The sequence below is a fragment of the Callorhinus ursinus genome, unplaced genomic scaffold (genome assembly GCF_003265705.2).
Source record: "Callorhinus ursinus isolate GAN/ISIS: 27379988/994484 unplaced genomic scaffold, GSC_fseal_2.0 scaffold3, whole genome shotgun sequence".
NCBI classification, from domain to species: Eukaryota; Metazoa; Chordata; class Mammalia; order Carnivora; family Otariidae; genus Callorhinus; species Callorhinus ursinus.
In genome coordinates, this window is record NW_027397065.1 from 61,047,610 (window position 1) to 61,064,825 (window position 17,216).

A 17,216-nucleotide genomic window follows, 5' to 3' on the forward strand; every position below is an offset into this window, starting at 1 on the left:
TCATTGAGTAGACTCTTCAATTTGCTATTAAAAAAAGTCAGGTATAAATTGAATGCTCTCAATTTAGTAAATAACACACATTAAAAAAAGTGGTTCTGAGTTTTTACATGTTTGACTTAAAACAATTGAACTTGTGCATTATATAAAGATGCCCTTAAACTATGTTTCATGTCTTGAATTCAGACTTTCTTAAGACATCTGGAAAACCAACATTTCATACTGCTCATACTGCCTGCCCCAACACTGTATTTGATTTTGCCACATTTGACCCCAAAACAGACTCGAATATGTAACTGAGTGCTGCCTATAAATATATTTACACAGAAAAAATACATGAAAGTGTCATTAGTGAGTTAGAGGACTACATTACCACTTACCCTGATTTATGAGATTACAGACTATTTTTATGTTCCTCTCTTCTTTGTCTATTTCTGCATTTTCGAAACTATATATAATGAGCTTCTAGTTTTATAATAAAGAGGAAACAGATTTATAGAATCTCACCACTGTAGCAGGATTTCTCGTTCTCTTTCCGTATCTTCTCAGTTCCTACTGCACGGCCTCACACATAATATATGCTCAGTAAATAAATGCAAGAGAAGTAAGAAAGGGGGGGAAAAAGGAAGAATGAAATGGAAAGGGAGAAATCTGCTAGGTACCATCTGTTTGCCCCTCCAGATTCACTCTCCACCCTCCTTTGAACCCGAAGACTGACCAGCATGAACTGCCTTGGTGAGCTCCTTGTGCTCTGGTTTCCAGTTGGCTTTGGCCAAGGGGATGTGTTGGCAGATCAGAGGTGTGGAATAAATAGCTATTTATTCCTTGGGGCAGCTCCCTGTGGGTCACTGCAGGCTGCTGTCCCCCTCAACCAACCAGACCCAAGACCCTTCCCACACAGAGCACTGCCCCCTCTCTCCCTTCGGATCTTGGGGTGGCAATGTGCCTCACTTTAACTAGATGCAAGGGGCTGCACTCTCTTTTGCCCCGTTTTTACATCTTGTCCAGCCCTTTATAAATAGTCCCTTTATGAGATGCTCCTCAAAGTGTCCAAACTGGATGTACCATTTATGTATTGCCAAGACCCAGACTGATACAGACTCTGTTGGTGACAAAGAACCCAACAAGTTCAAGAACTAATCTTGAAGGATTCGGAAAAATGTTTTTTAAAAAAATCACCAGGTATTGCTCATTTCAAAGGTTTAAACAAGGGGCGCCTGGGTGGCTGTCGTTAAGCGTCTGACTTTGGCTCAGGTCATGATCCCAGGGTCCTGGGATCGAGCCCCGCATCGGGCTCCCTGCTCAGAGGGAAGCCTGCTTCTCCCTCTCCCACTCCGCCTGCTTGTGTTCCCTCTCTCACTGTGTCTCTCTCTGTCAAATAAATAAATAAAATCTTAAAAAAAAAAGGTTTAAACAACAAAAATATTATTCTCATTGAGGAACTCCAGTTTTACACCAAAGATTTTGTAGTTATGAACTAGTTATGCTTTTTCTCTTGAAAAGATAAAAAATCTACATGCATAGTCCTTTCTTTCTTCATCCTTACAATAACTTTAGAGATTTAACACCCTCTAAATACTCAATATTAATTGTTTAAAATATTCATAAATGAAGGATGCCTATTGTAGTATGAGAATGTTCTCAGAAATTAGTTATTCCTTTGCAAAGATCATTTTTCATCTACTTATCAATATGATATTTTTCCCTTGGAGTCCTTGAAGGTGAAAAATTTTAACCCAGAAAAGACAATGTGGGGCTATTTTAGTACTTAAAATTAGTATTAATTTTATAAAAGTTGTAAATTCAAAAACCAGAGGTCTTGATCCAATTTATAAATCTTATTATTTTATTTCTACACCTAGTGAATTTTAACATCAACCTTTACGTGGCCCTTTATTAATATTTGCTATTATTTACACAATTAAACTTCCCTTGAATTTTCTAAATTTAATACATTCCTTTTATTTATGCTTGTAACTGGCAGAACTTATTCAAATGTTTAGGACAGTAATGAATCTAATATAGTAAAATTGTAAAATTTTGTGATTCTTATGTTCTCTTAAACATTGCAATGCTTTTTACAAGCTTTATAACTCTAAAATTAAAAATTCAATTATACATTTTTAAGTTGAAAACATGAGGATATCAGATCTTTTCATAAGCCATATTACCTTAACTATTACAAGTACTTTATTTATTTATTTTTAAAGATTTTATTTATTTATTTGAGAGAGAGAATGAGATAGAGAGAGCATGAGAGGGGGGAGGGTCAGAGGGAGAAGCAGCCATTAACCAACTGAGCCACCCAGGCACCCTATTACAAGTACTTTAAATATAAAACATACACAAATCATACCCAAGTTAATGCAAAATAATTTATTTCATTGGTTTTTAGCTCATTATTTCTGTATGTAAGGGTCAGATGAGAGATTTACATCATCAAAGCAAATCGGAGCTGTTATCATATGTAAATTGATTTAAACATCCCAAACAAACAAGATTTTCTGCTTAGTGGCTGATATTGAACCAAAAAGCTTTGACTAAGACACCTTTGGAGCAGCCAACATCTAGAGCCATTTTTCTTGCAACACTGAGGCTGCCTGAGCCTTACTTTATGGGGTGGTCTCAACAGCCCCAGTCCTCGGATTCAGATTATATATTACCTAATACCTAAGATTGGGTTCAGTTAATTTATTTACTCCTTGATTCTATTCTTAAATCTTTTCATATTTTTCCTTTTGGTAGACACAATTCTTTTTTTTTTTTTTAAAGATTTTATTTGTTTATTTGACAGAGAGAGACACAGTGAGAGAGGGAACACAAGCAGGGGCAGTGGGAGAGGGAGAAGCAGGCTTCCCGCTGAGCAGGGAGCCCAATGCGGGGCTCGATCCCAGGACCCTGGGATCATGACCTGAGCTGAAGGCAGACACTTAACGACTGAGCCACCCAGGCGCCCCTAGACACAATTCTTATAGATATTTTAATGATACCAGTTAGGCTGTGCGTATCTTTTTTTTTTTTTCTGTCATGCTAATGATAGGAGTCTCTTACCATCACTGCCACTCTTCTTTAGGTAGCCCGTATGATAGCAATGGCCTGGGTGAAGGGTTTGTTTCATATTAAGCACTTTAATGTTTCCCTGCCCTCTTGGGCCCTGCTCCTGGATTATATGACTTAGCCTGTGAAGGACTGGTCCTACATGACTTGGGCTGAGTGGGTCTGGGCTGAGAAGGCTTAGCTTGGGAGGCCTGGGGGGGGCATGGCTTGGGCTGAGTGGGTCTGGGTGGAGAGGGTTTAGCTTGGGAGGACCAGGGCTGAGTGGGTTTTGTGTGAGCGGGTTTGGGTTGAGAGGGCAAAGGTTGGGATTGCTTGAACTGGGGTGGTCTGGGCCGGTAGGGTGTGAATTGGGAGCTGGGTAAACATCTGCTGTTGGACCTGGGATAGGATCCCATTTGGAAAGCTGGATTTGAAGTCCCATCCTGTGTTTTCAGTTTGGCTCCTTGCTGAGAAGCAGGTCTTACAGGTTTTTGTATGGCTCCTGCTGGTTGAAAGGCCTGGGGGTAAAGATCTTCAGTATGGGATATTGTGTTCATAAGCTTCCCAGTTGCCCTAGTTGGCTGTGTTCTCTGGGTATAGGCTTGCTTAGGCTGTGGCTTCCCAGCTATTCCTGCTGGCTGCAAACTCAGGGAATGTAAGTGACCTAAGTGGGAGATCACTGCCCCAGATCTTTCAAGAACTCCCGTTGTCTGTGGTCTCTCAGGCCAGGCCTGCACATGCTGAGACATAGGTCTTGGTGGTCTCCCAAATGTTTTATCCGTGCGATATCCCCAAGCAGTTCTTGAAAATTTCATAAATCTTTCAGGTGAATAAAATCTCTGGGGTCGGAAGTCCTGAAACTTAAAACTTTTACCTCGACCATAGTCCCTTGTTTTCTGAAAGGGCCAGGGATGGAACCACTTAGACCTCTGCTCTGACCAAAAATAGGAGCCCATAACCCAGGGGGCTTTCAAAGAAACATGGTTAAAGTCACCTCCAGTTCTGGTTGGTAAAGGATAGGAGTTTTCCAGATGTGGCATGAATACTGGGGTGTGGTGGAAATTCTGAAGATTCCAGCTAGCCCCAGGCTCTCTTACAGGCGTCTCAGATGGGCTTTCAGATGAGCTTTCTGGCTGACTGTATCTTTGTTGTCTCTCCTCTTTAGCTGTTCCAGCCAGGTTTTCACTAGGGGAACTGTGAATTCCCTGAACATTCTCAAAGTCTTGGTCTACCTGGATTCCCAACTCCCTGGCCAGGGAGCCCATGTCCTCCATGGACACACATCTGAGTGAAGAGGACATCACTTCCTGCAGAGCTGCTTGAAGACCCTCCATATTCTTCCCTCTCTCCCCAGCTTCCTCCCCCTCCCAAAACAGTAGCTGTGATGGCTTCAACTTTAGAATCCTCTGGAAAAGCTGAGCCTCTTCACTCTCCTGGGCCTGAGAACTGAGGACAAAGTAGAATCTTTCAGTGGCAGCTTCTCCTAAAAACATTAGCAAGTCCCACTCCTTCTCACCTATGTAGTCAGTGAAAAAAAATACAGCTGAGGAAACTTCCACCAAAAAACCAAACTGTGTCCAAAAACTTTCTAAGTCTCCACGGAGGTTGGCCAGAGCAACAGGTTTTTGGAAAAAACTAGGGTTTTCCTCTAAACTATCGCTCTCAGGAAAATGCCACATTATCTCAACCAGGCCATCGGAGATTTGCCGGGGAAGCACAGGGGCAGTAAAATCCTGATGGAGAAAGATTCTGTGTGATTTTCCTGGTTGGGGAGGACCAAGCAGTCTGTTAAGGATTCTGGACTTGGAGAAGCTACAGTATCCTAGGCGCACAAAAGAGATGACAGGCATCTTTGGAAACGTTTCTGTGTCCCCTGTAGGCCCTCCTGAAGACTGTGTTGACCACTTTTTCACAGTGTCCTTCATGGCCCCTAGCATTAAGATACTTCTGTTGTTTTCTGCATCTGGCAGGAGCAGGGGAAGAGCAAACCGGCACTGATACATGTTTGACATGACTTCACGCTGCAACGAGCTGTCTGAACAGAGCATAGAGGCACAAAGAACGTCAAAGGGATGAATGGTTTGTATGTCCCTGATTTCCAAATTCTCTATTCCAGTCAGCAATTCCTCTTTGCCATCCTCACCCGGAACCTTGTGTCTGAGGATTGTATCTCTGGCTGTCACATCCAGAGCTTGAACTTTCATCAGGAAATTCCAGGCTAAGTCTCCTGGAGTCTCAGGGGTCCACATACATCCTCGATCTAAGGAGAATTGTTTGACAACATCGGGCAGAAGCTTTCTGCTCCTATCCATGTTCAAACATGACAGGACGTCTTTAAACATGTTTTTTCTTTCTGTAGGGAAGAAGATACTCAATGAATGTCACATTCAGAGTCTAAGCTTCCTTCATGGAGTTTTAAAATTAAATAAGTAATTGACATTTTCATTGTGAAAAGATGGAACACAAATAAAGTGAAATTGCCCTTTCTCCACTCTGCCAATTCCACTTTTCTTCCAAGAGATGTCAACATGTTACGAATGTTTGCTTCCTATCCTTGTTACGTGCAAGTACATAAGTATGCATGCATATAGAGAAATATATCTTTTGGTTTAGTGGATGCTATTTTATTTTTACATAAATGATATTATACTAAACAAATGATTCTTCAACTTCTTTTCACTTAATGTTATTCTTTGCAAATTCTTCCAAATCAGTTTATACAGATTGACTTAATTCAATTTAGCTAATCCATCATATTTCATGATTTAGATGGACCATTACTTATTTAACCATTTCTACTGATGATCATTTAGGTTTTCCAATTTTTTGACTAATGTTTATATGCAGCAATGAAAAACATTGTTAATGCTTCATGATATACATGTGTGAGGAATTTTCTAGGTTGATACTGTTTTCTTTCTTAAATGTATCTCTTGCTAAAGTTTGGAGAAATGGAAGATTTTATTTCCATTAACCATTTCTCAGAATTTATGTGTTGTACCTAATTTCTCCTGATCTCCCATTTTCTAATACACCTCCTAACCACTTCTGGGGAATACAGAAATAGTGCTTAGTAGAGAAAGAAGACCAGAGAGCATTTTCTACTTCTGGTAGGTGGCAAACTAGCATAAGATTCTTGGGTCCCCTATAAAAATAACCTGGAAGAGGGGTGCCTGGGTGGCTCAGTCAGTTAAGCATCCAACTCTTGATTTCGGCTCAGGTCACGATCTCAGGTTTGTGGGATCGAGCCCTGTGTTGGGCTCTGCACTCAGCAGCGAGTCTACTTGAGATTCTCTCTCCCTCTCCCTCCACTCCTCTTCCTGCTCTCTCTCTTTCTTAAATAAATATATCTTTAAAAAAAAAAAAACCTGGAAGAAACAACAGAAGTGAGCAAAAAGTATGGATTTTAAGAGTTAACAAAGGTAACTCTAAGAAATCCTTGGGCAGTCTAAAAGTTGCTTGAATTAGAATATGTTTTGGGGTAAAGGTGAGGGAAGAGTTGAGGCTAGCAAAATGGATTCCCAGAGGAGGCAGTCAGAGGATAGGTTGCAGGAAAGCTTTTAGGTCCTGTTCTTGCCTATCACTTATTTTGTCTTTGGCCAACAACCCACTATTTCTTCAGCACAAAAACCAGGACTCACACAGCCCAGGCCAAAATGTCTACTCTTGACAAGGTAATAACAGGGTTACTATAGAGCTCATTTGGGATACCACCAAAAAGCAACAGAATAAATCTTATACACAGCAACAATGATACAATCAATAAGCACAGAGCTGGATAAAAAGAAAAAGTTAAGAAGCAATAATATCTAGAACCCAATACATTTTTATAAATTTAAAATTCATGAAAATAGCCCAGCTAAGGCAAAAAGAAATGATCAGAGATTTTAGCTGCCACCCACTGAAAGGAGAATTTCGAATTTGAGTCCAGTCAGGTTAATTGGAAACTAAAACAGATTAAAAAAAACTAAATCTCTTTGAAGATATTTAACAATTTAGAGGAGCACCTGGGTGGTTCAGTCAGTTAAGCACCTGCCTTGGGCTCAGGTCATGATCTCAGGGTCCTGAGATTGAGCCCTGCATTGGGCTCCCTGCTCCAAAGGGAGCCTGCCTCACCCCCTCCCTCTGTCTGCTGCTCCCCCTGCTTGTGCGTGCTCTCTCTCTCTGTCAAATGAATAAATAAAATCTTAAAAAAAAAAAAAAAAAACTTTAGTCTTAGAAAGAGGCTTGTAGTCTCAGAGAGGAGGGAGCAACTGGGACAGAAAAAAATATTTGGATAAATAGTGGCTGAAGATTTTCCAAATTTGGTTTAAAAAAATGTTTTACAGATTCACAAAACTCTCTAAACCCTAACGAGGATAAAAACAAAATGGCTAAAAAAATATTTAAGAAAAAAATCTTGAAATCACCCAGAATAAAAATAACACTTATAGGAAACAATGCAAAAAAAAAAAAAAAAAAACCTGCAGGCTTAGCATCAGAAACAATGGAAGCCAAAAGACAAAGGAATGGCATCCATAAAGTGCTGAAGGCAGAAAAATTGCCAATCTCTAATTCTATGCCTAGCAAAAATATCCTTCTGGAATGAAAGCAAAATAAAGACATTTTTCAATAAACAAAACCTAAGAAAATTTCCCCCAGCAGACCTGCACTAAAAGAAATAATAAATAAAATTCTTCAGACTAAAGGGAAACAGCATCACATTAAAACTTAGACCTTCAGGGGCACCTGGGTGGCTTAGTCGTTAAGCGTCTGCCTTCGGCTCAGGTCATGGTCCTGGGATCGAGCCCCGTATCGGGCTCCCTGCTCGGCGGGAAGCCTGCTTCTCCCTCTCCCACTCCCTCTGCTTGTGTTCCTGCTCTTGTTGTCTCACTATGTGTGTCAAATAAATAAATAAAATCTTAAAAAAAAAAAACAACTTAGACCTTCAGGAAGAGGGAAAGGGCGCAGGAAATGGTAAATCTATGGGTTCCTCCCACTGGATGAACTCAACTATAAGCTGGAAGGGAAGGGAGTAGATTGATACAGTCTATATACAAGTTGACCTTATATGGTAGAGAGCACGTAGAGCAACACCATAGCCTTCCTGAGACTTAGATTCGACACTGATATTTTTTTGTCATGAAATTTAACATAACAAAAAGCATGACAGCTCTTCTCCTTTGAATCAGATTAATTTGGATTTTTTTTCAGTTCCTAGCTACATAGATAAATAAATATTACAGAGGAAAGAGACAGAGGATGGCCACATGCCTCCAGTCAACTAGAGTGGATTGGTTAGCTATTAGAATTACATTACAAGTCATAACTACATTATTACTGAAACTTTTCTTTCTTTTTTTTTTTAAGATTTTTTAATTTATTTGACAGAGAGAGACACAGCGAGAGAGGGAACACCAGCAGGGGGAGTGGGAGAGGAAGAAGCAGGCTTCCCGCTGAGCAGAGAGGGGCTTGATCCCAGGACCCTGAAATCATGACCTGAGCCAAAGGCAGACACTTAACGATTGAGCCACCCAAGTGCCCCTTACTGAAACTTTTCTTGACCTGTTTTCCTAAAGGTGTTAGATTGGTTGCAAAAATTAGCCCCAATTAATGGCTTTCTGGATATATTCTGGCTTTCTGCAATATTACTTTGTAAGAAGAAGATGTGGTATATATATATACAATGGAATATTATGCAGCCATCAAAAGGAATGAAATCTTGCCATTTGCAACGACATGGATGGAACTGGAGGGTATTATGCTGAGCAAAATAAGTCAATCAGAGAAAGACATGTATCATATGACCTTACTGATAGGAGGAATTCTTAATCTCAGGAAACAAACTGAGGGTTGCTGGAGTGGTGGGGGGTGGAAGGGATGGGGTGGCTGGGTGATAGACATTGGGGAGGGTATGTGCTATAGTAAGCACTGTGAATTGTGTAAGACTGTTGAATCACAGACCTGTACCTCTGAAACAAATAATACATTATATGTTAAACAAAAGAAAAAAGAAGAAGATAGCAGGAAGGGAAAAATAAAGGGGGAGGGGAATCAGAGCGGGAGACAAACCATGAGAGACTATGGACTCTAAGAAACAAACTGAGGGTTCTAGAGGGGAGGGGGTGGGGGGATGGGTTAGCCTGGTGATGGGTATTAAGGAGGGCACATACTGCATGGAGCACTGGCTGTTATATGCAAACAATGAATCATGGAACACTACATCAAAAACTAATGATGTGATGTATGGTGATTAACATAATGTAATAAAAAAAAGGACATCAGCAAAAGAAAAAAAGAAAAAAGAAACAAAACAAATGAAAAACAGGTGGAAAAAAAGAGAGAGAGAGAGAGAGAAGGAAATAGACAAACCAAGAAGCCGACTTTTAACTATAGAGAACAAACTGATGGTTACCAGAGGGGAGGTGGGTGAGGGATGGGTGAAATAGGAGATGAGGATTAAAGAGCACACTTATCATGATGAGCACTGGATGTTGTGTGGAAGTGCTGAGTCACTATATTGTATCCCTGAAACTAATATAACACTGTATGTTGACTATACTGGAAGTAAAATAAAAAATTTCATTAAAAAAAAAAAGAAGCGGTATGTATTTTTCCCCAGTCCTTTAATTTGTACTGTCTTTGTGATATACTTTGACCAAAAGAATGTGGCAGAAGTGATGGTGTAATGGGTTGAATTATGTCTACTCCCCACTCTCCTGCAAAAAAAAAAAGTTGTGTTGAAGTCCCCAGTACCTCAGTACGTGGCCTTATCTGTAAATAAAATCTTCACAGAGGTCAAGTTAAAATGAGGTCACTAGGGTTGGCCCCGTCCAATGTGACTGGTATCCTTACAAAAAGGGGAAATTTGAAAACAGAGACATGCACAGAGGGAAAATGATCTGAAGACACAGAGAGAAGATGGTCATCTACAAGCCAGGGAATAACTGAGGCTACCAGAAACTAGGGAGAGAAGACTGGAACAGCTCCTTCCCCAGGGCCTGCAGAGATGGTATGACCCTGCTAACACCGTGGTTTCAGACCTCTGGCCTCCATAACCGTGAGACAATAAATTTCCCATTGTTCTAAGCCACCCTTTGTAGTACTTTGGTGAGCCCTAGGAAACGAATACAGATGGCATGATAGTTCTGAGTCTAAGCCTCCTCCTCTCTCTGTCTCTCTCTCCCTCTCTCTCACCTTCTCTCCCTTATATTCCTCTGTCCTCACTATAAGAATATGCCCCATCTAGCCTGAAAATAAGTCCGGACTAGCCGGCCAGGAGATGACCGACTAGTCTATAGCCAGCTGACCACAGACACATGAATAAACCCAGGAAAGACCAGAAGAACTGCCTAGCCACCAACAGACACTCTTATTGTTTTGATAAGCTTTGTTATGCAGCACTACTGTTGCAATAAATAACTGATACGGAAAACAAGATCACACAAACCAAACGGTAACATGTAAGAAACACATCATATTAGAATGTTACCTATGGAGGAATGGAGAATGAAGAAAAAAATGGAATAAACAGACAAAAGGGTTTTTTTTTTTTGCAGAATAGTGATGATACTATGCAATGAATAATTAAGTCAACACTACACAAAAAGTGAAATATGTAAATAAATAAAAATTAAGAATGAGGCCTAAAAATGATTATGGACTGGAAAGGTATGGGGGTGGGACAAGATTTGTGTTGTGGGTTAAATTATGTACCCCTCAAATTCATATGTTGAAACCCTAACCACCAGTAGCTCAGGATGTGGCATTATCCGGAAGTAGGGTCATTGCAGATAAAATTAGTTAAGATGAGGTCATAGGGTGGGCCCTAATCCAATATGACTAATGTCCTTACAAAAGGGGGAAATTTGGACCTAGAGGAACGCACTCAGGGAGACAACTGGTGAAGATGAAGGCAGATGAGAAGGATATTTTTACAAGCCAAAGAATGCCAAAGATTTCCAGCAAACCACCAGAAACTAGGAACAGATTCTCCTTTACAGCCTTCAGAAGTAACCAACCTTACAGACACCTTGATTTCTGCCTCCTAGCCTCCAAACTGAGATGATAATAATAAATTTCTGTTGTTTATTGCTTAAGTTCCCCCATTTGTGGTACTTGACTACAGCAGCCCTAGCAAACTAATACAAGGTGTGATGAGGAGGACATTACTCCTCTCCTACCTAGAATGGGATGATGAATCCCCAGGATTGAACTGAATGGAAGACGGTAGTTACCTTTCCCCTCCTCTACTCAGAACTTGGTGATATTTATTTTCATAAACAATATCTCTCCAAATGAAACATTTCTCAGTTTTCAAATTTTCATTGAGAAATATTCCCCTGAAAGATACTTATATAATTTCCCTTACCACGATGGCAATTTGTGACTAGATCAAGCCAAGTAACAATATTTGGGGATCTTATCCATTCATCACAGGCTCCTCTCCGATTTTCACTTCAGTAGTTAGGCCCATAACCTCCATATCCCATTGGTCACAAAGGCACTAAAATGACTTAATTTGAGCATTAGAAGGTAACACCTAAAATTAGTGGTTAGCAACTTCTTATATGTATCATGGAGGTGACTGCAGAAACCTATAAGCTGACAATCAGTATTTATTTTTGCTTATATTGTCCACCATTGTGGAGGTCCTGGGTCTTCCTCTCTGTCAACACCCACCTCTAAGGAAATTCCAGGTTAGGGAAGCATAAAGAATCTCTGAGTAGCTGCTTTTCTGCTGACATCTGGTGCCCTTCCTCACCCCTTCTCCCCATTAGGGCATGGAAACCTAAACGTAGATTGTTCCCATACCTTCAATCCTTTTCTCCTCCTCCGATGACATGCCAGTTTCTGAATCCTCATAGCTCTGTTCTTCATCAGAGAAGTGCATGGTTTCCAAAAATGCAGAGCCCTCTTCACCATCATAAACACTGTGCTCTGAGTCATTATAATTCTCTTCTTCCAGAGCAGGCTCTGCATCTTCAGAGTATCCAAGAGATTCTAGATATTCCTCTTTTCCTAAGTGCAAACAATCATCTGGCTCCTTGTATCTCTGTCCATCCTGTAAATACACAATAGTTGCTGGAATTTCATATTCAGTGTTCTCAACTGAAGGTGGCAATATGAATTTGGGTGTGTTGTATTCCTTCTCATTTTCCCTGGGGGTCCAAGCAGTTTCTTTATGACTAGTTTTCTTGTCGCGGAAGGATTCAGAGGTTCCCATAACCAGGTGTTCTTTCTCTGTGAAGGACACTGTGATCTCAGGATTCTCGGGCTGTTTCTCTCCAGAGGAAAAAACATCTTCTGAATTCTTGCTTACCCTTATAGGCTGAGGAGGTCCTATATTCTCATGCTTTAAAAATTCTGAAAAGAACAAGAAAGTTGGGGGGAGGGCAGTTGTTTCACTTTTCCAAATTAACAAAAAGAAATTTTATAATATCTTGAGTTTCCAAGACCTCAAAGCATCATCTCTCTTCTTTATTTCAAAACTGGAAGATAGGAATACCTAGCATTTCCCACAGAAATAACAAGTCAACTGTCATTCTTTCTCTCACTGGAAAAAAATCAGATCACATTCCTACCTTGCTCAAAAGTTTGAGTTCTTCTTAGCGAACTCTAAGAGTACATGAGTAAAACAAAAAATGTGAATCCTATAAATAGTGCTTACTTGTGGTTTTACTGTGACCCAAAACCAACTCAGATTTCCTAGGGCCATTGCTAATGAAATCTGATCCTAATAATTTCTAATCAGGAAGCAACTAGCTCGAATTTGGAATAGTAAGTCCTAGAAATAATAGTATCTATTTCTCTAAGCACATGGGTCTTGTCCTGCATTAGAGATCATTTGCATTAACCTTTCTATCTGAGCCTCTACCTCTCTAATATCCCTTAAAATAATTTTCAATATAGAATTTTAGAAAAAGGAATTGTACCTGCCTCTAGTGATAATCTACAGAATTGCTTAATAATCCATTCTGGAAGAATTACTCCTTCATCTGCCGCTAACATTGAAGAATTAGCATTTGAATTGCTCCAGAAAAGTAGGCTTCTGCTGGCATTCTTATCACAGAAAAAAAATGAATTTACTGATCCACCATGTATGTGTGCTAAAAATAATTTTTCTGATATTTCCAAAATTGTTATACTAAGTGAAAAAGGCAGCTTTGGTCTTGGGGTTGTTAAATATCCATGAATTTACTTACTGAATAGTAAGCAGTTTATTTTAGCACTAAAAACAAACAAACAAACAAACAAACAAACTTCAAGTTTTGGATACAGTTTCAACAAAAAATTATCAATCCCCTAAACCAACAAGACACATTGTTCCCTCCTTTTAAGATCCTGGACACTTTTACCCTATATCACATTTCAGTGAAAAACATCTCCGGGAGATAGACCAATGAAAACAAAAGACAATGATTTTCTTTTTTCAGGAAATCTGCCTTGTCTCTCTCTCACCCCCCAAAAAGTATAGAAATCCAACTTACCATGCCGTAAGCCCCAAATGGTAGCTGACTCTGGAAAAGTACTAAGTAAACACTTGAGAAAATGCTGACAGCTCACCTCTCCTTTTTTCCGTACCAAAATTAACAGCTTTCGACTTTTCTTCAGGGGATCTGTAATTTTCTCCAGAGTCTCATACTCTTCCTCAGAAACCAGCCTCCGAGAGGTTAATGTATCTAAGACAGAATCAGGATCTTGTCGGAGGATTTCAAGTAACTTTTTTTGTTCTCTTTCTATGATCTCTGAGGGAACACTCCCCGCAGCCATTGTTCTTCGGTCCTCTAGACCAGGAAATGGATTACGAAACTGAAACCGTTCCAATAGTAAATAAATACAAGTTCTAAAAAAATGGCAAAGAATAATTCTATTTGGCAAAGATTAAACAGGTCAAAGATGCCCAGCACTGGAAAGAGTGGGTACAAACAAGGCAAGGCAGTGGGGAAATCTAGCCCTGAGCCCACCGAGGCCTGGCTCCTTATAGATTATCTACTTTTTTTTTATCATGTTATGTTAGTCACCATACATCATTCATTTTTGATGTTGTGTTCCACGCTTCATTGTTTGCATATAACACCCAGTGCTCCATGCAGTACGTGCCCTCCTTAATACCCATCACAGGGCTAACCCATCCCCCCACGCTCCTCCCCTCTAGAACCCTGTTTGTCTCTCAGAGTCCATAGTCTCATGGCTCGTCTCCCCGTCGATCCCCCCCCCCTCCCCCCCCCCCCCCCCCCCCCCGCTCATTTTCTCCTTCCGTAGCATGGCGGACATTAGATTATCTACCCTTTTGATGACTTGAGTTCATCTCATCTTGACTCAGCCCCAGCGTCAATTGCTCCGAGAAGTCTCTCTTGAACTTCAGTTTGGACTAGGTATTCCCTGCTCTGAGCTCTATTTGTGATAAGAATGTGAATTGATTAACTCTTTCAGGAGAGAAATCTGGCAATAGACAGCAAAAAATAAATAAATGCTGATAGATAAACACACAAATTTATACCATTTGACTCAGCAACTTCATTTCTAGGAAATTATCTTAAGGAAATAATCAGACAAATGCCCAAAGATATATGTGCAAGAATCTGCATGATAACACTGTTTATAACAGCGGAAAATTTAAAATAATCAGGATTTCCATAAATTGGGGATTTGTGGAATAAATGTTGATACATCAACAGTGAAACAGAAAAGAACAGTTTATTTTTTTTATTTTTTAAAGATTTTGTTTATTTATTTGACAGAGAGAGAATGAGAGAGAGAGAGCACGAGAGGGAAGAGGGTCAGAGGGAGAAGCAGACTCCCCACCGAGCAGGGAGCCCGATGTGGGACTCGATCCCGGGACTCCAGGATCATGACCTGAGCTGAAGGCAGTCGCTGAACCAACTGAGCTACCCAGGCGCCCCTAGAAAAGAACAGTTTAAAAGGATGAAGCAGGGTGCCTGGCTGGCTCAGTCTGTAGAGCATGAGACTCTTGATCTCAGGGTCACGAGCTCAACCCCCCCACGTTGGGGGTAGAGTTTACTTAAAGGAAAATAAAGACATAAATAAACGGATGAAGTAAGTCTATGTATATTGACAACTAGTGCTATCCATGATATGTTATGAAAGACAGAAAGTTACACATCCCACTTTTGTTTAAAAAATTAAAATGTGTATAATGTACATATATAAAATGTATATAGAGATATATATTTAAAAGAAGACAGTCAGGAGAGAGATACCCCAATTGTAACACTGGTTATCTCTGGGGATACTTTAAACACTACTGCATATTTAATAGTTTACATTTTTTGTTTCTATTAGCAGACTTCAGTTTTTATTTATTTTTTAGATTTTATTTCTTTGAGAGAGCGAGTATGTGTGAGTGCATGTGCGTGCAAGGTGGGGGAGGGGGTAGACAAGCAGATTCCGAGCTGAACACAGAGCCCTACATGTTACGGAACCTGGACTGGATCGCCTGACGGAAGAACCAAGCGGCACCCGGAGATCTTGGAGGACAGGAGGTTTATTTAACGCCAGCAAGCTCAGAGGAGAGCGGCCTCCAAAGGTCTCAGCCCCACAGCTCGATCTCATGACCCTGAGATCATGACCTGAGCTGAAATCAAGAGTAGGATGCTTAACCAACTAAGCCACCCAAGCACCCCTGAATTTTTTTTAAACTATCTAGTTGGTCTTTTTTTTTTTTTTTTTAGTATTTATTTATTTATTTGAGAGAGAGAGCACACGAGTGGGAGGGGCAGAGGAAGAATCCCAGGCAGACTCCACGCTGAGCACAGAGCCCGACCCAGGGCCTCTCCCACAACACCAAGATCATTACCCGAGTGGAAACCAAGAGTCAAACACTTAACTGACTGAACTACCCAAGCTCCCCCAGTTGGTCTTTATTTACAGTGCCATAGTTCACAAGAAACTGAAGACAATCTAAGTAACTATCAACAGGACACTAGATGAATAAACTGTAGTATTTCATGTAACAGTATGCACCATTCAAAAAGAATGAATGTATAATCATTCAAAAGAATGAATATATTGTGAGTCACTGATTTCAGTGACTCACAATATAATCATAAAAATACAAAAGGAAAACTTTAAGTCCCAAAAGATTATATACAGCATGATACCCTTTTTAAAAGTTGAATGTAACTTAAAATACATACACATGCATACACACATTTTAGGAATATACATGGAGTCATTAAAATTATATAAAGTGTGGGTGCCTAGCTCAGTTGGAAAAGGATGCAACTCTTGATCTCGGGGTTTTAAGTTCAAGCCCCACGTTGGGTGTAGAGATTACTTAAAAATAAAATCTTTAGGGCGCCTGGGTGGCTCAGTCGTTAAGCGTCTGCCTTAGGCTCGGGTCGTGACCCCAGGGTCCTGGGATCGAGCCCCGCACCGGGCTCCCTGCTCGGTGGGGAGCCGGCTTCTCCCTCTCCCACTCCCCCTGCTTGTGTTCCCTCTCTCTCTCTGTGTCTCTCTGTTAAATAAATAAAATCTTTAAAAAAAATAGTCTTTAAAAAAATTATATAAAATGAAAAGTAAGGAAATAATGAAGTTAAGGGTGGTTACCTAGGTTCAGGAGAAGTTGAAGATAAGATGGGATAAGGAGACAGGGAGATTATGGAGTTAGACGTAGGTTATCGTCCAGGGATGAGCTAAAAGTCCTTACTATATTATTAAAGGTAATTAAATATGTAAATAAAGGCAGGGATCAATGCTGCATGGACCAATGCCGAGGATGTATTAAGAATCAAGGATAATGATTAATTCAATTCTACTGTACCTGAGGTTGAAAAAAGATTAAGAAAATCCTTATGTAATATTAAAAATTAGGTAAGAGTTTTAGCTAAATGTGCCTCAAAAGTAGGAATTTTGAGGTGCATCCCAGCTAATACTAACAATTTGACAAGGCAATGTCAGTACGTTTGCCAACCTTTTTTTATTCCCTTCGGTTGGTAAAGCATTCTATAATAGGCTCCTCAAACCCCATCTCCTCCCCACTGCTCCACCCTAAATACCCTCCCCTCCCACAATAACCTGCCCTGGGAGATTTCAAAGTTGATGGGAAGGAAAGTGTTTAAGTGGGATATTTAGCAAAGAAATTTAAACTTAGGAAAGGAAGTTTAAATTCAGTTCTTTGTTAATAGCAAATTCGCATTGCACTGGCTTAGAACGCAAACGTAAGGGAGCTGGAGAAGGGT

General features: G+C 40.2%; 1 protein-coding gene across 2 annotated transcripts; it reads right to left on the reverse strand.

The window, feature by feature from the left end:
• Window positions 1-2,358: 2,358 nt before the first annotated feature.
• On the reverse strand, window positions 2,359-13,828 carry CARD6 (caspase recruitment domain family member 6). 2 transcript variants are annotated; one of them, XM_025867348.2, is made up of 3 exons: window positions 13,503-13,828; window positions 11,827-12,378; window positions 2,359-5,386 (listed from the first exon to the last, which is right to left on the reverse strand). In XM_025867348.2, exons 1-3 carry the CDS (start codon window positions 13,783-13,785, stop codon window positions 3,126-3,128), a joined length of 3,096 nt encoding a protein of 1,031 aa, XP_025723133.1. In that variant the 5' UTR covers window positions 13,786-13,828; the 3' UTR covers window positions 2,359-3,125. The 2 variants fall into 2 exon arrangements, with proteins under 2 accessions (XP_025723133.1, XP_025723134.1); XM_025867349.2 differs by having other exon boundaries at window positions 13,579-13,712.
• Window positions 13,829-17,216: the final 3,388 nt, after the last annotated feature.